General features: G+C 29.7%; 1 protein-coding gene across 7 annotated transcripts in view; it reads left to right on the top strand.

Annotated features, from left to right (window-relative positions):
• Positions 1-3,773: 3,773 nt before the first annotated feature.
• The window catches only part of Hrb27C (Heterogeneous nuclear ribonucleoprotein at 27C), a 167,750-nt gene continuing 148,134 nt past the window's right edge, over positions 3,774-23,389 (top strand). For all 7 annotated transcript variants that reach the window (XR_012756985.1, XM_075370489.1, XM_075370499.1 and 4 more), the window contains exon 1: positions 3,774-3,921. Coding sequence is in view for 6 of the 7 variants with exons in the window: in XM_075370489.1 (XP_075226604.1) it covers positions 3,884-3,921 (38 nt within the window). In the remaining variant the exon portion in view is untranslated. The remainder of the gene's footprint in view (positions 3,922-23,389) is intronic.

The raw sequence follows: 23,389 nt of genomic DNA, 5'->3' as shown, positions 1-23,389 counted from the left end.
TTAAGTGAGTGAAAACAGCACAAGAGAAGTGGGAAGGTACACCATTGCATTGGAAGTATACTTTGCATCTCAGCGCTAGAGGAACATCTTCAAGCAGCAGCGACAATTCTTCTTGAAGAAAGTGCAAGTAGACCTCAGCATTTTAGATTTAGGTTTTTAGCATTTAGATGTTGAGCTGTCTGTTTATGATAGGATAAAATTTGTTTTGTTTAAGTGTCCTCCAAACTAACGAATGCGAAACGCTGATCCATTTAGAAAGACTTAATGTAGTGATGCCTGGACTGCGCTGAACTGCATTGATAACAATTTCATCCATAACAGTGTTGTGTTGACAGATTGTTCATAGCTGGTGCGAATACTTGGGTAGTGAACCTGTTTCCCGAAGATCGCTAATTATTTTGGTATCTGGAATCCTGCATTTCAGAAAATGTATTTCATATGCTATTGCAGCAGCTGTAGCATTACCATTACACACACCCAAAATGAATACCATATTAACGTATTTCTCTTTTGTAAATATGAATGGCATTACATCACATTCAAACTAAAATTTACAGATAACCTTCGTTAACAACAGCACAGTTCACAGTACCCGATATACTTAATGTACCTTACAGAATGATTACACTCATACAATATTGCGCATTGTTGATTTATTGCTGTTGGTTTATTGCCAACTTTAAAATAAAAATATTTCAAATAATTTACTGTATTTCTGTCATAAAAAACAAATTACTCTCCAAGTAATTTTTATTTTACAATTGTTGTGTAATTTCTATTTTTTTTATTTTTTAACAGTAAATTTTGTTTTTATAAATTTTTTGTATCACAAAAAAAAATTTAGTTTTTATTTACATTAAATAAGTAATTTTGTGACAAATGTCGTTATGTACTGTTTCTAAATAAAATTCAAATTTTTCTAACTTGTTTCGTCTTATTCAACTTATCATACACCATTTTGTTCAAAATTAAATTCTCTACAAGTTTTGTTTAAAGGTTTTATGTGTTTATTACCCATTTAACAAAGTTATTGTACATCAAACATAAAAAAAGATGGTTTTTTATCCCAATTTATTGTTTTCACGCCAAATTTCTCAAAAACTACAGTAGATACAGTACTGGGATCTATTTCATTCAATTTTCAGGTCAAAAACCATAAGCAGTCCTAATTCTGCCCCTTAATTAACCTCCTAAAAATTTCCTCATCAGTATGACCTCATTTCACCATGGTAGCTGAAATCCAAGCAAAATCTTTCACCAGCCATGATTTACAAACTGAGCATTTTAGAACATTTGTTTATATGAACTTTTTCCATTATTTTTACGAGTAGAGTAGGTTATGAAAGTCCTAGGAGAACTTTATGATATAATCTTTATAAAAAGAATTTATAGAAATTTCATCTTTGATATACTACACACATATAAGTGTATACCAACTTGTACATGTGCATGCACACACACACTTCCAATTTCCTTCTAATCTATTAACAAATTTTTCAATATATGAATTTAAATAAGTTAACTACAATACATAAATTTCTAACCTAACATATAATGTTATAGTATAAATATACAACTGCAATTAATTAATACAATTTTCCTATAGCCAAGTCAACATCACATTTGTACCATGATTGCATTAATGCAGAGTTTTGTACAGAGCCACAATTATAGTTAATGAAAGTATATAAGACCAGTGTCATGTGTTAGATGGTTTGTAAAGTACATATTTATGCATTTGTATTCAACATTACAGAAATGTATATTCAGACACTATATATGCACAAGAACAAGAGTAGCAGTAGCAGTAATGACAAAAGAAACACTTCTTCCAGTAAGGCTGATCTTTATAGTATTATCATAAACAAAATATGACATATTTGCCAATACATGATGGAAATGAGCACTGAACAATATAATCTGGGAATAATAATGAAATATTATTTATTTATTTATTTATTTTTTGCTTGATGATATTGCCACATAAAGCTTGAAGCTTGTGCATGGATATGGACATGTAAAATTGTAGTGTTTGAAAAATGCCATTCCTGACCAGGATTTGAACCCCAGACTTCTAAATGAAATAAGAGGCACTATCACTCTGTTATGGAGATAAGCAAATATTCATAATAAAGAGGATAATGCTCATGGTTACTATTTGGATATTACTAATTATGTCCTGAAATTAGATAAGAACTTTATAATCTACTTTTTGTTTTCCTGTTTAGTCTCTGGTAATTACCATTCAGATTATACTTCAGAGGGTGATATGTATGAGTGTAAATGAAGTGTAGTCTTGTACAGTCTCAGTTCAACCACTCCTGAGATGTGTGGTTAATTGAAACCCAACCAACAAAGAACACCGGTATCCATGATATATTATTCAAATCCATGTAAAAATAACTGACTTTACTAAGACTTGAATGTTGTAATCTGCTTACCAAATAGTTACTGATGAGTAACTTCTGAACCTTGTTCAAATCAGTAAGTTTCAAGATTTTAAATACTGTTCATGTATGTTTTATTGTTGGGCTGCATCATTTACATATTCGCATGGTTTTCAATATTTTATGATCTTTATAAAGAATGTTGATAATTACTAGTTTAACTGTGTGCTGACTACTAAGAGCCTACTTTCTCTTTCATGTGATATTGTTGTTGTAGTTTATTTGTAATTAGTATTTTGAATGTGTTGGAAAAATGTGTTATGTTTATTTAATATATTGTTGTTGTATGTTTATATATCTCATAATGTTTTAAGTGTATTAAGATGCGATTCTTTTTTGGGCATGTGTAGTGTTTCAAGATTGTCAGTTGTGTAATTTGAGTCAAGAGATGTTATGTTAGGCAAATGTTGACACACATTTTTACTGAGAACTAAAAATCTTCATTGTATCTTTAAAACTGCATTTGCCAAAGAACAGTTCATTATTATTATAATATTATATATGCTACAGGCATTATTTTTGTATAATGTAAGAACTTTTAAAATTTGCCTTTTCTTAAGGCTAAAGTAATCCATTACTAATACATAACATTTGTTGATTTTTTTTTCATTTCTCTGACATTTTTGTGAAATGAAGCTGTAGTAACTTATCGGTAGTTAGAACAACGATTTGTATCAACCGCAGTCATAACACGTATTTTGAACGATGGATTTGTTTTTCAATGACGTTCATCTACAACAAACACAGCTAAAGTTAAAAGGATTAAGTCAATGTATATAATTCTCGGTTTCTGCATAACTACATTCCAAAGATTTCTGAAAAGCAGAGGTTTTTGGGAAATTGTAATGATCTATAGTTATTTTTAAAAAATTAATTAAGGAACTATTTTTTAGAAGACTACGTGCTTACGTTAAAAAAGCAGCTGAAGAGATCAATCATTGGTAATTAATAGATTATAAATTTCATTCGCTCAATATTCTTGACAATATGATTAAAAATAAATTGGTGTTTCTAAAATAGATCTCTGTTATTAAGGGCAAAATCAAATCTCAATCAATCGGTTGTTACCAAATAATAGATATTAAAAAAATATATATATATATAATTTGTATTTTAAAGATAACCACAAAATTAGAATAAAATACGAAATGTATATTTTTTTATTAGGAAGATGTTAATAAATTATATTTATTTTTTTCTATATGCTTTTATAATTTTCAAATTAACAATTTAACTTATTTTTTTCCGAATGTTTTTGTATTAAAATTAGAGGAAATGACGTAGTGAAATTTTATGTATCATTCCGCTCTGCGCATGTCCTGTATAGTTAATCGTTGAGAAAGAAGGTCAGCCATTTCGATCTTCTTAAAGCCACATTGTTTGTTTGGACGGACGCTCTCGTTACCGGCGGCAAGTTATTTTGATTATACCGTAAGATGAGAGTGAAAACCGACATGGATGAAGATGAACAAGGGTATGTTAATAATGTGTATTATTTTAGCGTTAGTTATTTATCTGCCATATTTGGTATACTGCTGTTCTGCGTGGTTTTAACTTGTTACGTCTTGGTGTTGTTAGTTTTCGCCATGTTAGAAAATTTAAGTAAGAAAATTAGACATAGCGGTGGAGTTACTTTTTCTGAAATACGTAGAATTTGTATATTAGTTTGTAGGGTGATTTAAACATTCAGTGTTTTGTATTGTAATTATTAGATTTTTTGTATTAACTTTTTGTTGTGCTATCGCAACAAAACAGTATGGGTTCGCCGTGAAATGGCTGCTGAAAGGTTGTCTAAGAACATGACTTAAGGGAGAAGATTGTCAAATAGACCCACTTCGAAAGAAAAATTTTTTTCTTATTGATTGGTTTTTTAATAAAGGTGTTATACTATAAAAGAGGATGTAAATTTGACTATTAATTTGTTCTGATCGTAGTATTTTTGTTTCTAGTCGAATTCCACGGTGATATTTTTCAATAGTACATGCTATTTGTTTGAAGAGAAATTCGTGAAGTAATTGAGGTTAATTGTATTAAAGAAAATATTAGTTATTTTATTTTAAATACTGAAATTTTATAAAATTAGGTTTTGGAGGGAAAATATTTTTTCTGATGAGACCTAACACTCTGCAGGAAAGTTTATGAGAATATGTATTTTTTTAATGCCCTGTGTTTGATAAGTTTCCATGTTAGTTTTGTATTGAAATTGTTACACTAACATTACAAAATAGATGAAATTTACATATTGCTTAAATAACCTTTTTTTATATAAATAGTAGGCATGAACCTTTAATGTTAAATGTTAATTCACACATATTTATTTTAATGATGATTTGCAGTTTTTATCATAGGAATTAAGTAATTATGGGTTCTGTTCTGAAAATTTTATGTTTGCAGAAAACCTTATCTTGCTGTTAATTTGTTAAAAATAAACTTCATTGTAAATTTATATTCATATAAAACTCAACTAACAGGTTCCCTTATAGCTGTGTTTAAATAAAATATATTAACATTTCTATGCTAATTTTCATGAAGTAATAAGTTTTCAGCATGTGTTTATGTTTTGCTGCCATTTAGCTGTTTGCTGTTCTTAGTTCAGTACAATAAACATCTTTTGCTATAACAAAAAGCTTGTTTTTAATGCTACTGTTGGCTAAATTTGTGTAAATTACTATATTTTTATTTTTCTGGCATATTAATGACTAACCTTAGTGTATTCCTATTGTGAAATTTTTATTATTTTGGTTATGTTTTGTTTAAATAAGTTCCTGTATAAATATATATTTGCTTATTTATATTTGCTTAAGATGTTTAAGAAGTTAAAATGATACATTGTAATTTTATTGAAAATGTTAAAACTGTCACCACAAAACTGTAAATAAGTTACCAAATTTTGCTAAAGTTAAATTTTTTAATTAATAAGCTTTAATAGGTTATTATTTTTTATTTATAATTGTTTTCCCTGTTGTTATTTCTGATTATACAAAAAATGCTCACCTTTCATGGAAAGTTGTGAAATGTTTTTTAGGTATACTTTATTAAACCCACTGGGTTGGTCTAATGGTGAACGTGTCTTCCCAAATCAGCTGATTTGGAAGAGAGTACCAGCGTTCAAGTCCTAGTAAAGTCAGTTATTTTTACAGAGATTTGAATACTAGATTATGGATACTGGTGTTCTTTGGTGGTTGGGTTTCAATTAACCACACATCTCTGTAATTGTTGAACTGAGACTGTATAAGACTACACTTCATTTACATTCATACATATCATCCTCTGAAGTATTATCTGAAAGGTAATTACTGGAGGCTAAACAAGAAAAAGAAAGGTATATGTATGTAAAAGAAAACAATATGTAACAGAACACACATTCATTCACTCGCTCATCTGTCTCACACTCTCCTTCCCCTCTCAAATTCACATATTTTCATAGTAAATCTTAATGGGGGACTGATTAAATTCACTTGAGAGTTTCATTAAAAATCAAATTTATAATAAGATCCTGTGGAATTAATTATACAAATAAAGTATAAAATGAAGTTTGACAACAATACACTTTTGGAGTGTATCTGGGCAATTTGATTTATTATATAGACTATTAGATATTTTTAAAAAATTGTAAAACTGAAATAAATTATTTTTAGAGGAGCATTTCTCAATCTGAGGGCTGTGGTGATATGAAGGATGAGAGTCACAGAAATTAGTCTAAAACTTCTACAAACATTAATAAAATAATTTGACGAGAAAAAAAATCTGTTATCATTTTACTTATATTTCTAAGCACATGTGTAAAAGAAAATAAATTGTCATTGCTGTGTTGGTTTTTCATTAAAATTTGTTCTATATGTGCATCTAACACACGAAAGCAAATTTTTTCCAAGAGATGATTCCTATATTTAGTTATTAGTGGAACCATATATGAAAAACCCTTTTCATAGAGTTTAGACACTGCGAAATATTGTCAATGCATGCTTTTGTGACTAAATTTCCATTTGACGAGCAAGCCAACATATGCAAATCAGATGTGAATTGTAGTTATAATGTTTTTTGAAAAATATTTTGATGAGCTGGTTGTGAAACTCAACTGGTAAAACTTAGCAGCTACAAGTTTTCATTAAATGGATCCAATACTCTATTTATAAGTCATTTTTATCTTCTGAAAATACTCTGCCAATTGAATTTTTAGCTCATGCAAATGCATCTTCATGATATCCAAACTGGTGAATGCGTCTTCTTCAACCAAATTTTTCTCATAATTGAAAGCGAGTGGAAACATCAAAATTTTTGTTTTGAAGGTGAATAATCCACATATTAAGCTTCTTAATGAAAGCATAAAGTTTCTATCATTTATTAAATATTTTTATTATGTTCTTGTAATTCACATACGTTGTTTTCAAATGAAAATACGTCAGCTAAATAAACCAACAGCAACATATATTCATTATTCTGTAAAAATATTGAGAATGGTGTTTTTTATCCTAGAAAAATATTAATTCAGCTCACAATTCCAGTAACCGGGTTAACACTTTCCCATGCGACAACCATCTATCTGACTTCTTTATGGAAAAGAAGAAATTTTTCCTTTTACCCATTTTGTCAACAGTTTAGCAAACAAACAGCCTATTCCATAATTGTCAACTTTTAATAAAATTTAACAATTTTTACAGTTTTAGAAAGAATTTTTTTGAGATTTTCCAGCATATTTTTTATGGCAGGAGTATTTCTATGAAGGAAGAGCAGTGTCCATTCTGCCTTTGATGCAAGACAGTCTTGTAATTTTTTAAAAATCCACTTTTCTTTCCTGTTATCGCTTTTGCAACATCACTACATACTGGAATACATTTTGCCAGTATATGTTAGTTTTTTAGTAGCTTCATAAAAAACCCGTCTAAAAGACATTGTTTTGTTCCATTACCAGATATATTGATTTGCAAAATAACCGATTTTCTTTGATTCATTTACCCCTGTTGCACTCATATCACAGAACATAGAACTGAGAAATGATTGCCATACATATCGATTCATCATATTGGATTCTACAAAATAATCTAACTCACTTGCTGAATTATCTGATAGCTGTCATTGGTAACCATGTCATCGATTCACCTTGATAATGTATTGTTTAGAAAGTGAATTTTTTTTCCCAGTTTTTTTTTGCTTCTTCTATGCCTAATAAACCTTGACCATATCATTTGCAGCAGGCAATATGAGGTTTTTCTGTATTTGTATGGGGTTTGGACACCTTAGTCAATGTTACAAGATAAGATGCTTGAAGTGTACGGTTATCAGTTTGACTTTGATTACTAATATAAATTTCTTGATTTCTCGAAGTATGTGATTTTGTTTTAAAAAATTCGAAGGGTTTGCTTTTATGATCCAGATGTTTAATTCCAGGTCAAATTAATTTTATGACTTCATGCTCTCATCTGAGAGAACTTGAAAGCAAACAACACACTGTGGCTTTCCATCCAATGAGGTAATAAGGTAAAATCTAAACTGTCATTATACAGTCTTGTCTTTTTAGCAGTTTATTCATTGAATATAGATGGCTCACCATTTTTTTACTGATATTTTTTTTTTTGTTTTGCATAAGAATCTAATAGAAAAAAAAGTTACATCGTTTGACTGCACACTAAAAAATTGAAACCTCGTTATTTTCATTGAAACTGCACTTGTAAAAATTTAAATAAAGGCACCAGACACATGATTTTCATTCAAAACTAAACTGATGTTCTGTAATTCCTTACGCCTCTTTTATACTGCTGAGAGCATGTCGTGTTCAAACATAATGCCCATACAGGTAGTATTATGCAAGCTGATGAAATTATAAGCAGCATGTATACATGAAGTTGGAACCTGTAGATTGCTCATGTTTGTACAGTTAGTAGCTGTACTATATCAATGCAGTTAATTAGTTTTAACTACGTTTCATTGGGTTGTGGTTGGAGGAAAATAATTTTTTTTTAAATTATAAAGTACTGCATTTAAATTCTAAACTGATGTGAAACTTCAATGAATGCTCATGACAAAAATTAAAATTATTACCTTTTCTTTTCTAATCACTGTGTTCATGGCACTGAATAAAATATTATCATTTGATATGTATAGAAATTCTAAGAAATATATTAACTTGCTGACAAAATGCAGCACATAGTGGGTTGTTTATCTGAATTGTCATTCGCTGTGTACTTTAATATTGACCTGGGCTTATTGGCTGGAATTTGGAGCCATTAACAGGTTGGTTACATTTCATTAGACGATTTTTAATTTTTCTTTTTCCTCATGTTTTAATGATTCTTTGTCAGTAATAAACAAAATAGCTGCCTATTTTTGCAGTAACCACCTCATTTGCCCTTTTTTTTGGGGCATGAGACTGATCAGTCCCACTAGTGTTCATCTGTCAAATTGGCTCTGTTCATTCTAGTGAGACTTATCAGTCCACTTTTGGATTTGAATACTAGATCGTGGATACTGGTGTTCTTTGGTAGTTGGGTTTCAATTAACCACATATATCAGGAACAAGACAAAACTTCATTTGTATTCATACATATATATCATCATTCATCCGGTGGTTCCGGAGGCTAAACAGAAAAAAGAATTATAAGTCTCTACATTTTATTTTTGCTTTTAAAAACAGTTTTTTTTTTTAAATAGGATATTAAAAAATCATGCTTATTTTCTTTTGCTCTTACTATGGAAAACATTAAAACCAGATTTCTAATTACATAAAATTAATTTATTGAATTAATTCAAATTTAGATGAAGCATACAAATTGTTAATATTTTAACCACACATTACTGTAAAAGCTACAGATTTTTTCCTCTTTGAAACAAACAGTTGATGCCTAAAATATCTAACAAAACTAAATCAAACTTACATCCATAGAAATTGAAAATTTCAAACCCTACCATATTTTAAGATGAAGAATTTTTTATAATACAGCTGGCACATAAAAATAACAATCAAAATAAATAATATCTAACAATGGCTTTAGGATATTTTAAATAAATGAATTTATTTAAAATTTATTTTAAATAAATATATATTTTCGTATATATTTTATTTATTTTAAATAAAAATAAATGAATTACACACAAAAATAAAAAAACAAACAAAAATGATCAAGTTAATGATGAACATGTGTTAACAATATTTACAAAAATTTTTATCGCATAAAATGCACTTTAGTAGTACAGGTTTGAGGCATTTATTCAGTGTAGCAGAGCTACACTAAATAAATGCTCAACGGTATACATTAATTTTTTGTAACAATTAATTTTTTTTTGCCTCTTTTTGCTTTTATAAGTATAAAAGCAAACTGAACTGTCTGAGGCAGTGGCAGGTCAATGGTTGGTTGATACATCACCTTAGATAAACTTTCTTTGAAATGATTTATACAGATTGTTTTTGTGTAACTGTCTAGAACAATGATGTGCATATGTGACCGAAATGGATGTAATTAGGTCTGGAGCAACTTTGCAGTACCACTCAATACTTCTTTGAATGAAGAGGTGTTGTAGTTGGTGACCATTTTGGGTTTTAACTTTGGTCTCCTTGTTGTATAACTGATGACCTTGCATCATGTATAATACTAATCATAAATAGTTCTCATTTATCTTTCTACTTTATTGTTCATTTGAACAATCATTTCTCCATTTTTAGAACTTTTTTTACTAGAACTAGTGGGGATTTCTTCTCCTCTTTTTATTAAGCGTGCCAACAAGGTGAATAACATGATTTAAAAGTTCTTAAGCGAAGAGTACACAGAAAACGTTATCAACAGACATCACTCTAAATGTGATTCTGTAAGCTCTAACACTATTTTTGTACAATCATTATTCATATTCCTTTTCTTATTTACATATACCTTTTATTGAACCATGTAAAATTTTTATGGTTTATCTTTTATTTTTTTATGTATACTGACAAAATTCAATCTACCAATGGATGAAACAAATGATTCATCAATACATACATTCTTTTCTGGAATGTAACACCTCTGAAAGTCTTCAACCATTAACTACAAGTTGTTGAATTTTATTTAATCTAAATTGGTCAGGAATTTTCATTTTTAGAACAATGAAACATAGACCAACAGTTTTTCAAACTTGTTCCTTGCCATAGATCATGGTTTTTTTTTGTCTCAAAATACTCATCTTTTCTCCAGTAATGTCTAATTGATGTCATTCTAACAAGTCCCATGTAAATAATTCCCAAAAAGGTTCTAATCTCATTAACATAAGTCTTATCCCAATTATGAAAGAAATCTTTGTAAACCGTTTACACATGTTTAAGATGCATATAAATTATTTTGTTCAACTAAAAATGTTAATATTTTATCAATAAATAAACAATAACAATCATTTGGATTTCCTTACTATAGAGAGTTGCTCAGGTCAGGGTTAAGGCCAATTATATCATTGTTTGGATTAAACTTGATTTTTCACCATTTATATTGCCCCATAAATTATATAGTACAGCATTTGCACATCTGGTACTGGTACATTATGTTGAACAACTTGAGGAAAGTCATGTAATTATAAATTGCATCTCCACCAACAGGAACGTTTTCTTGACATGAGGATTATTTATATTATCGTATTCATCATTCATCATAAGAAAACCACTCAGAATCTTTGCTGGGTAATTCAGGAAATTACTTTTTATTTTTGGAACCCCATTTAGAAGAACCTAGGCAGTGTCAGGCTTGCCAGCAGATTCTGTAAGATGTTATTAAATGCGTATCTGTTCTAGCGTACTTCCTACTAAACCTACACCCCTGGCTACCCACCCTTCCTGGTGTTTTTATGAAATAATGCAAAAACAGCTGGTGTTTTTGCATTACTTCAGGGAAGGGGGAATATGCCCTCGCACACACTCGGACCACAGTCAACAGACACCAACCTCACACATTCGCAAGGTACCTTACAGACTAAAATCACACCACACACTCCATGACATCCAATCATCACTCCGGAATATATACCTCATGCCGCACATTGCATTTATCATATCACATCCAGTCGCGTAAACAAAACCTCACAAGCAATCGAACACTATAGCATACTTACCTCACAGTTCACCATCGGGCATGAAAGCAGATTGCCCATGGCCTCATCACACCCTGGTGACTCCCAGACATACAGGGAACTCCTAGGCTCTCAGATGTATGCCTGTCTGTTTACACACCTGCTGACAACCCCTTCTTGGCCTACTATTTTTCTCGATAATGCTTAATTTTGTCATTACTGCTCTTGCAAATCCAGAAACGACAGACCAATAGCAGGAGAATACCAATTAGGGGTGTTCCATTTTAATTGAACAAATGATCAATGCATCACTATTTTTGATTTTGGTGATATTTGGTATGTGATAACAATCCACCTTGTAGTGATATTTTTTTATATTTTCAAGAAAAAACTTTCTTGCAATAGATTATTTTCTTATTCGCCAACAGCTGAATGATGCAGATGCACCCCCCTCTCTCTCTCTCTCTCTCTCTCTCTCTCTCTCTCTGCCACCTCCCCCCATTGTAAAAATCATGTTATCTGCTCTAAAAATGAAAATTTGATTATAAAATTCTCCTTTCAACCTTGGTATGTGATACAGAAAATGAAACGTGCATGTTCTCCCAGTGTGAAAAATGTCCAGGCCCTAATGCAGGGCAAGAGCCAGGATGATTTGGATTCTGAAATTATTTTCAAACTGTGTGTTTTTGTTGACCATTGTGAACTACTACTCAAATTCTTGCATTTTAAGAGTACTTAGATAAACTTACTGAAAATTTAAATAATCTAAAAATTATTTTGTTGCAAAGAAATGAGCTAATTTCAACATTAGAAAGGAAAACTTGTTGGAGGGTGAATGTATTGTAATGGGAAACTTCTCTCAAAATCTTCCTTTTGTGATGCAGGATGAAGTCCAGTCGTATCACTGGTCAAAAGCTTAATGCCACAGTGCATACATTTTAAAAAAGAATGAAAATTACAAAGCCAAAGCTGCTGTGTGATTAGTGAATACTTGAAGCACATTGTTCTGCTTCCAAAAGAAATTATAAATAAAATAAAAACAATGTTACAAGTTTTATTTATTTTTTTTTGATGGCTCAGCCCAGTATAAAAATTAAAAAAATTCCATGTTTATGTTACCATCAAGAAGATTTTGGATTCACAGGTAAATGGCATATTTCCCCCTCATACCATGGAAAAAGACTACGTGATGGGATTGGTGGAACTGTAAAAAGGACTGTCAACAATCAAATTGTTAAACCATCTGAAGTGTAAAATTATTGCAAAGACAATATTAAAAATATAACATTTATTTTCTATTCTAATAAAGATGTTCAAGAGATTGAAGAATACCTCAGTTCTCGTTATCAGATAATCACAACAGTCCCAGAAACAAGAACTTTTCAGTTATGTTACAACAAGTCAGAAATGTATTCAGAAAGTCCGGGCAATCACTGAATCAGAAACATTTGTTTGTATCGGTACACAAGGACATTAGTATTTCTGATTGCTTTACTGGTTTACCAAAGCCAAAATGTAAAAATTATGTTTGCTGAAAATATGATGCCAAGTGGTGGTTAGGCAAAGTAATTGAAGTCAAAATACATGAAAAAGTAAAGGAATATGACACTTTTTCCATTGGCAGGGTCCTGGTACTTCAAGAAATCATCGAGGGATAATCACATATGGGTTCAAATGGAAAATATTTTAAAGATTCTCACGCCTTCAGGGCTTTTTCTATCAACTAATGGTTGCACCTAAAATGAATGAGGAATTATCAGTTCTACTCAGTGAAACAATGGCAGGAGCACTAAGTTATGTTAAGTTTATCAAAAACTGAGAAAAACTTTATCAAAAAAGATTTATTCATAACATCCATTAGCAGGAGTAAAATAAGGTAAAAGTGAATTGAACTTGTAAATGTATTTAAATTGTTTATCATTTTGTAATTATTATTTATCATTCTAATGAGTTTAGTTATTAGTTTTTTATTTAGTTATTAATTAGTTTCTCATTCTAATTAGTATTGGTATACGTTGTTTACAATTAAAAGGAATGGTGGTTTTAGCAGTTATGTTGGCGTCATTACTTGTCAACTCCTTCGAGTAACAAAATAAATTTTATATGGTTTTAAAGTACATAAAAAGTACTTAACTGCTGTAAGCATTTCAGATTTTTGTTTTACCACCTATCCCACATGTGGCTTTTGGGCCCCAAGAAATTAGACATTTTTAAAATCTTATTATATGGCAGCCATTTTTTTTAATGAAGGATACTTTGTAACAATCCAGTTTTTTTTTTTTAAGTACTACTAGTACCTAAGAGTTAAAAGTATTAGACCTAAGAGTTAAAAGGTAAAAAACTGGCCTGTTACCCGAAGACCTTTGAAATGTGAAAAAACAACAATTTGTAAATGTAACTTAAGTAGACATTACAAGATTTGGTTGTGTAACAAAATGAATTAGTAAAAATATGAAGTTCCATCTTTACACTCTTTCCAAAAATCCCTTTTTGACCCTCTGTTTGATGTAAAATAAGAATGCTCTATAGCTCAGAGAAAAAGTGATGAAAATTGCTGTTATTACCTGTTGGTGAGTTAGAAAATAGTTTTACTCAAGAAACAAATTTTAAAAATATAAAGTTTTTGGCCACTACAAGGTGGTCAGTTATATAATAAATATCATCAGCATGAAAAACAGTGATACAATAACATTTTTGAAAATGGGTTCAATTAAAATGGAATACCAGATTAGTTCCTCTGGTTCAAACATTGTCTCTTCCAATGGCATCCTTCCTTTCTTTCTGTGTTAAAATAAGGGCAACAAAAGAAGAAATGCTGATTCACAGTCGGGGCAACCATCTGAGTAATCCAATCCAAAACTGAATAGATATTCTTTAATCTGTCAAATAACTATTTAAATAATTAATAATTTGTTTTCATCCATTTTTGTAACATAAAGGCCACCAAAAGAAAAAAAAAAACAGCACTACAAATTACATTCACGTAAAGATAACCTACCAGACCAAAAACAGCTATTTACCTAGCTGACTATTGTGAGTTTTTCAAAACTTGTTCAAAAGATTTACTGATCCCAATACAATGCTCAAGTATATGAAATCTTTTCCTGACTCTTCTCTATCCATTCATTGGTTAATCATATGAGCAAGTGGTACCAAATTGTATCAGTCAAGTTTTGAAAATGTATTGCATGTGGGACTGATCAGTATCACAATGTCTGCAGCACAAGACTAATTTGTGAGACTGTTAAGTACCACATGGTTGTCAAATCTGTTAATGTGACTGCATATTTTTTTGCTGAAACATTTATTATTTTATAAACTGGTTTGAAGAATCTATTTTTTAATCACTATTTTATTACAGGTTCTTTTGTTTTGCTTTTTATTTGCTTTTTTTCTTTTGGAATACATTTAACATATGAAATTCAAAGTAAAATCCATGTTTTTTTTTTCAGTTTCTGTATTAAGTTTTCATTCTTTTAGGGATTAATTTCTACTAAAACTTGGGAAGCCATTAGTTTTGAGGAGGTTCTGTTTTGTGTGTAACTGTCTGTAGGTATATACATGTGCCCCACAGAGAAATTGAGAAATTTTCAGAACATGTTCTACTGGAAAATAATGAAATCAAATCAACATAGGTCTGGAAGTGCTTCGTTTTCAAGTTGTGGCTAGTGAAGATTTGGTGTGGATTTCAGCTCTTTAATAGAAATCCAAAATCCTCTTTAATAGAAATTTCAAATCTTTAATAGAAATTAAATTAATTTAAAGAATCCCTACTGTAATTTTTGGAACCCAAATTAAGGAGTAAGGTTGGTGATTTCTTGTGCAATTTTACCTGGGAAGTTGGATAAAACAGGTCCTGGTCTCCAGTAGATTTTAAGATATCGGACGTAAAACAAAATTCAGTGTTGAAATTTTTTTTGTTTTTTTAGGTTTTTATTACAATAGCTTTGTTAGTGCGGAAAATTTAGTAAAAACTTTTAGAGAATTTAATTCTGATAAAATTAATGTAAATACAGCCAATAAAAAGTAAACAAAACCTTTAAAAATTTTTTTTTTTATTAAGTAAAACAGATGAACAGTAGACAGAAAGTTATATCATTCTTTCTGTACAAATAAACTTCACTTAAAAAAATAAAATGCATGAAATTATAAATGGTAACAGAATAACAAACCTCAGTTACAGTAATGTTTGAAATTCCACAATGTGCACAGCACTATGCCCGATGTAAAATATTTCTGGTGTCTTTTTGTATCATACTCGGGTGGCTATCCCTATCATCTCAGGATTTTTTCTTATAAATTCAATAGCATTTCATATTTTAATGAGTAACTCTTCTTTAGATTAAAGTATTAATTTTTTGTTGGTATATTGTTGTTTTCATGCGACTCCAAATGAAGTAATACAGTGGCATTAAGTCTAGGTGATCGTTGTGGCCAATTGATTGGTCCACCATGTCCAATACAGCTTTAAGAAATTAGCATTAAAGTGGTTTCTAGCTACTGAAAAAAAATTTGGCATATTATTTTGTTGGAAAATCATTTGCAGTCTAGTTTGTAAAGGTACATCCTTCAAAAGAGCAGACATCTCCTGCGTAAGGTTGTCATTGAAAAAAAATGGTTCCAGAATTTTTCATAATTGTCACACCAAACATTAATGTAAAATCTATATTGGAAACTAGTTTTCACAGTATCATGTGGATTGTCTTCACTCCTAAATGACTGTTTTTAGAATTGAAGATGTCATTTCTCATAAAAGTGGCTTCATCAGTAAATAAAATTTACATTATCAGTGTTATCTCTAGATAACACTGATAATGTAAACTTAAGCCAGTGACAGAAGTCTAAGCCAGTGACTGAGAGTAATCTGTTTGCTACATTTTGTTTTTTTGTCAAACCAGTGCGACATGAAATTCACATTTTACTAGTGCCTGGGGTATGCTGAATCATACCATGTTCATTATTTTAACATGATGATTAACTTGGTATTCAATAGAAAATGAACGTGTTGGAAATTACCCTTTTCATAAATGTTGAATACACTGAATGTTTAAAAGAATGTTTATTAGTTACTGAAAGAATATGATTTCTGCCTTATTTTTCATCTGTTTTGCTTCAGTTGAAAAAAACATTTTTTTAAAGTTTATTTACATTTTGTTGGCTGTATTTACATTAATTTTCTCAGAATTAAATTCTCTTATACCTTTGTCTTTTACAGTTTTAGCTTCTATCAGTACATCTAACTAACCTTGTTGTGTAAGATTTTATCTAAATTAAAAAAAAAATCATCTGTTTTTAGTAGACTTGCAATGAAGTATTCTTTATTATTATCCTTAAAATCTAGAAAAAAGGTAATTTTAAATATATAGAAGAAATTTCTTTTAACTTCTCATAACTGGTTAAAATTTTTTAAATTTATTTCTTAGATTTTATATACCTAATTACATTTTATAAGATATTTTCTGTGCTAACACCGACTTTAGTGGAATTGTTTAAACTTACCTTAAAAGTTCACAGAACTTTTACAAACCTGACAGCAAGGTTGTATAGTTTAAATTGATTAAGAAATTGTTCAATTAGTTATTTGAAGTGTCATTCTGTATAATTTTTCTCAGTTTAGAATTTGTGTATAACATTCCTATAGCTCTTTTCAGTTTTGTAATTGTTGACATTCAACATGCTGTGCATGCACAATTCAAGTATTCAACACCCAATGTTTAATTACTAATAATTTTTAGTCTCTAAATTATGTAAATTTTGCTATATTTATTCATATATGAAAAATTGTAAATAAAATTTAAGCCACTTTAAGGATAAGTATTGTGAATGTTTTACAAGGTTTAATTTCAAAACATTTTTGATGGAATTACTTGTAATTCCATTTTTTAGAATATTTTATTTTGTTCAAGACATTTTGTCCATAAATTTAATTTCTTGAACAACACATGTACATGTCGGATGCCATATTTTTTAACAATCGTAGATGACTGGAGTAATGACAAACGATTTAACAATTTTCAAGAATTGCAGCAATGCCATCTCATGCTTATGAGGGAATTTGAGGAGTGAATTGCTCTTCCTCTTTTCTTCGTTGAACTGAATATACTATTTATTACCATAAGTCCCCAAAACGAATTGATTTTCAGTATGATAAGAACAGTCATACTACTAATGTCAAGGACTTTTGTACAATGAAGATTATTACTTTAAGAATGTAATTGTAATTTTTACTGAAAATTCTTTTCATTCCATGGCCATAGGAAAGGTTGGGAGGTTGGTAGTTTAACGTAATATAGTACATTGTACTTTTAGTGAAAGAGCAAATTAAATGGAATTTCTTCATTAAATTATGTTAATTTAATTGCAGTAAAATCTGTTGTGCATATTAATAATCTTTCTGCCCTTGTTTCAGAGTCAGTTTATTACAATTGTTTTATGTTTTTCTTTAGGTAACGTGGTTTTTATTAAAATCATATTGGTAATTTTATAACATGTTTTAATGTGATGTTTTTATTTTAAGACAGTGTTGCGTAAAGTGACTGTTATGTCATAATGTTGAGTAGATTCAATTAAAATCAAATAGTGATATTTTATTTAAGTATAGATTAAAAAATCATTGTATTAATCTTCTACATTATACAAAGATAAATCTGGTAATTTTGAAATTATCTAATAAAAGGTGTTCAAAAAGAAGGGATCAGTAGATCAGTAAAAAAACTTAACAAAAAATGTATTTTCTGTATTAAATAATAAATATCTTATTTTTATATGCCGTATTAAATTTCCCATAATCTTTTTTCATAGTCACAATTTATTTCCATAGCATTTCAGATAAATAGCAAGCTTTTTTTTACCTTCTCTTAAAAATCTGCTGCCGAAGATTCAGCCAGTCCAATACTGCTATTTTCAATTAGTCGCTGTTCTCAAACTGTTGTGAAAATCAAGCCACTTTTAGGTAAAGTAAGGCTTGTTGTTAATTCACTAGGTGACTTACATTAAGTCAATAGATAATCAAAAGTTCCCATACATATTGTTCAATCATCTCAGCAACAGTGTATGTACAGTGGGTGTTACCATGAATGAGAGATTTTTTTCTGTCCCAGCAAACTTTTGTTATGAACTATTGAGATTGGCATAGTTTAGCCAAGTCAGCCTAGTTCACTTCAACAATAAAAATTCAAGTGAGCCCAGGTTGGCTTGAATTTTTCATGGCTTTGATAAACTAGAATGACACCTGTGTGGATTGTTTGGATTTTACATTAATGTATAAAATCTATGTTTCATCACCAAGGTAATAATGTGGGAAAAAATCTGTTGATAAGGTTCCTCTCTTGTAGAAGTCTGAAAGTGCATGTGCGCAGATTCTATCCTTTGTTTTTTGTGAATCGGTCAACATTATTGAAACTGTATTTCATGAAATTTGTGGAAATGTTTCAATAACACTATTGATAAAGCATCTGATTTCTATGTTCATTTGTTTAATTAGGTCATCTTGAATAATTAGGTCTTCTTTCTTCATGATGATCATTTGTAGATCTTCATTAAACTCATGGATATGCCTTACTTTACATCACTCATTACTTTGTATGTGAATTTCAAACAATTTATAATATGTCAGAACCATTACGATCCTTCACGTTGAGATATTTTAATCACATTCTGGATTTCACAACTGACTGTTGTTTATTGTCATGGCCAGCATAAATCAGAGTCAACAGCAAGGCAAACTATAGATTATTTACAAGGATGGCTGTGATTGCTAGCTAATGAAGTAGTTGTATTGTAGTGAACTACTACTACATTTGCATAATGTGCTTGATTATTGTATCCAAATGCATTTTATTCTACCAGCCTTAACGTCTGAAATGTGCCTGGTAAGACATACAGAGAATGATTTAAAAATAGTAGAAACAAAGCTTAAAAATCATTTAAATCTGATCCAGGAAAGTAAAAACACATCACTAGTTGCTTATGGTACAACAGTTCTTAAAATTTTTTCTTTTAGTTTAATTAATAAAAAGTTATAAAAACTGAATCAGAAAGTATAAAATGATATACCAGTAACACTATTAAATTTAGTGATATTATAAGTAGCAGGCAAAAAAAAAAAAAAAAAAATCACTTCTGTTTTAAAATATGTGGCTTTGTACAGACATAATCCTGTAAAGTATGTTTTCATTTCTATTTGTTGGTAAAATTTTAAGTAATGCAACAGAATTTACTATTTAAATTAACTGCTTTAGCCACCAAACAGCAAATTTATCACATAATTGCAGTTAAATTAGTGATAACAAAATATTTGTAAGTGTGAGAAAGGGAGGATTTTACATTCAATTTTATATTTGTATATAGTGTGGTAATTCACATTAATTAGTTTGGTTTCATACCTTATTCTCTTATCAATTTTTATCAGTCTCTTCTCAAGTTGAAATTATAATTAAAATTACCTTATTATAATTAAAAATATCTGAACAAGTTGATTTCCTTTTTCTCTGCTATTATATCCTTAAAAGCTTAAAACTGTCTATGTAAAGATAATTTTTTCATATTGCATGTTTGTAATATATTTAATAATGATTAAATTATTTTAACTGCTGTAATGTAATAACTGTTATTAGATTTGTTTTAGTGATATTATTTCACCAACTCTGTGTAATTTCAAAGCATAATAAAAAAATTCTTGATTGAAATTTACTGATACAATACTATGAACAAAAAAGTTCAGTCGCTTATGTCATAATAACTGCATAATGCGACTAGGAAAAATATATTTTTAAAATCACTATTATGAAATTGAAAATGATAAAAATACTGTGTAGGGTTATAAAAAACACTTGAAATATAACTAGAAGAAGAACATTGAAGTGAATGAGAATTCAGGAGAATGGAAAAAATAAGTTTTTAAGATCAAACCGAGGTAACGGAACTATATTCCAGTGTTAGTAGATGCACATGTAAATAGGTAGCAATAAACAGCCTTTATTTTATGTACTTTTTCTCGCATGTTAAGGGGATTGTTTTACATTGGTCATTACAGCAATGACATTACTCTCAATGACATTACATTGGTCATTACTCTCCCCCACAACGTTGGGGGAGAGTCAAATGTAATGTATTGCCTCAATCTCAGCCAATCGAGTCTCAACCATTTTTAAAATTTTGTTCAAATAAAGCTACATAACTCATTGCAAAAAATACATTTTTTTTAATTGTTCCTATAGAAAAAATACAAATTAATGTTTTATTTTCTAAACGAAATTTTGATTAGATATGGTTGCTTTACTTACCCTTGATGGAATGTTGGTTTTCAGTGAATTAGTAGTAATGTATTTAATGTGATAAAGAATTAAAAATACCCCATAATTAATTTTTTTAACTGGTTTTCTTACTTTTTTCACTTTAAATTTACGTTTTATAGGATTTTTGGGGCGGTTCCTACCCCTGTAGTTAATTGGTCATTTTTTTAAACATGTAATTATTTTTAAACCTGTATAGCATATAGCAATTGTTTCTAACATTTGAGCAATGTGAAATTTCAAGTCATGAGTGAATGTCCATGCCCTCTTGAAAAGTGATTTCAATCATATTTTTAAGAATGAAAATTAGTTATGAAGATTTAATATTGATTAAAAAAAAAAAAGCTGTCCGAGAAACAAGTCTCTTACGTAATATGAGAGGCTCTTGTTTTTAGGGCCTGGGCAGTAGTAAAATAGAATGATAGTAATTTTTCCCAAAAAATAGAAATAATTAGATAATTCTAAACAACAATAGAATAAAAAACAATTAAATGAGCTGAATTTGTAAAAAGTATTTCCGGGACTGCAAGTTTTTTTGCAGTATATTAAATAAATTATAACTAATAGTGCCAACTATTAGTTACTATCCAAAAGTAACAGCTTATATAAGAGAACCAGTTAATATAATTTTATAATTTTTTTAGTTATCTGCAACATTATTATACCTTACAAAATTCTTCGTTTTAGATCTCCCAAATCTCAAAACTTCATAAAATCTCAAGCAAAAAAATTACAAAAGAGTGATCTGGAGATTTAGGTAGTCATGCAGTTGGACCTCCTTGTGTGATCAAACTCCCGGGAAAATTTTTACAAGAACATTGTAATATGTTGATGAAAGTGACAACACTGGGTGGAGCTTAGTAAGTCTGTGTGCTCCCCTAGGAGCACCAGCTTGTTGGAGAGAAGCCTGCAGAAATCTGAGAAACAGCAAAGTTCTGAAGTATGTCAAGATGTGTGTTCTGTCACAGTAGGTTCCATGAAACAAAAAAAAAAACAGACTGATGACAACATTTTTATGTAGTTCTAACCAGGCATTGAGTTATGGTGTGTCCCTTTCATTTATGATTATTGTAAGGGAGTTTTCGGTACTCCAAATTTGATATTGTGTCTGTTAACTTTCCTGCATGTGTGAATGGTTGCCTCATTACTAAATAATCTATAAAGATAATTTGGATGTTTTTGATTCAGTGCATTAGCTCTTCGGCCAACTGATTTTGTAGGCGGCGATCATTTTGATTTAATGTGATGTAACTTGTACACTAGCAGATGGAGCTGCTTATGAACAATGTGAATAGTGGAACAAAGAATTTGCAGTTCATAACTAGCCTACCTAATTGATTTTCCATGACTGACAGTGAATGCGTTGTTTACACTATCTACAGTCTTGTCACTAACTGAACTTTTGGATAATTTTCAGTTTGTGAAACTAAGCTTCCAGTCTCTTAGTCGTATCCTACTGACATGGATGTAGAAGGATTGATGTTCCACTTAGTTCGTTACATGCCATTGAATGCGCATAACTAATTTGAAAAACTCAATTGGTTAACAATTTTATTAATTTTTTATTTTGTTGGAATTATGTCTTTTATCATTTGAAGTTTTTTTGTAGATAAAAACTTTACTTAGTTTAATTATTTTTTTATTGGGTTTTTAATGATTGAATTAGGAAATTTAAACATTTGTATTATGAATTAGACAAAAGAATATTTCCACCAGTTTATTAAAAAAACATATCCTTGTTTATCAAAAAGCACACTCGATGAACTTTGTTATAGGGTCCACATCTTGACTACAATTGCATTGTGATTTGGCTTGCATGTGCCTGGTATTCCATTGACTTTGAGTATATAGAACAAATCTTTGAGATACTTTTGTTGATTGAACCTGTGTTTAAGAGATTACGATTATAGGTTTTCTAAATATAGGGAATTATTTTAGGATGATGTTAACCCGGACACCTGTATGTAAAATTAAATTTTAACACTTTGAATTCATGCAGTATTAATATTATTGCAGATATGCATTATTTCACATTACTGAATTTGGGCCTGTTTTTCATCAAAAAAGCTTTGTTGGCAACCAAATGTTCAAATGCAAACTATTTTAATATGAAACTTAAAGGAAATAGTGGGAAAAATCTAGCTATATATATATATATATATTTTTTTTTTTTTTTCTATTGTAGAGTTGATCATAAGATGTAACTAACTATAAATGAGCCTTATTTTCATAATGCATATTGTAAAAAAAAAAAAAAAAAAAAAAAAAAAAAAAAAAAAAAAAAAAAAAAAAATATAGGGAAATGTTACAATTGGGAGGACCTGGGAAAGAATTCATCATAGGTATCTGTATTGGAAGGCTAGAAAATCATTGCAACTGAATGAGAGAAATCTCCTCTTGAAATTTGAAAAATGGTGCTGTTTGTTCTCAAGTGTTAGTGAAACTCAATTGACTAAGCACAGTTGATTATAACAGTTAGTTCATTTTGTAAATTTTCAATATTCTGTTTGGAATTGTTTTGTAGTGACAGTTAAAAGAAGAGTGGACATTTTCAGATGAAGTTCTTCTTGTCAGAGTTTTTTTTTTTCATTTCAATGGAAGATTTTTTAAATAGAAAACGAGCTT

This window comes from Lycorma delicatula, chromosome 1 (genome assembly GCF_047948215.1).
Source record: "Lycorma delicatula isolate Av1 chromosome 1, ASM4794821v1, whole genome shotgun sequence".
Lineage (NCBI taxonomy): Eukaryota > Metazoa > Arthropoda > Insecta > Hemiptera > Fulgoridae > Lycorma > Lycorma delicatula.
This window is presented reverse-complemented; position numbering and strand designations above follow the sequence as displayed.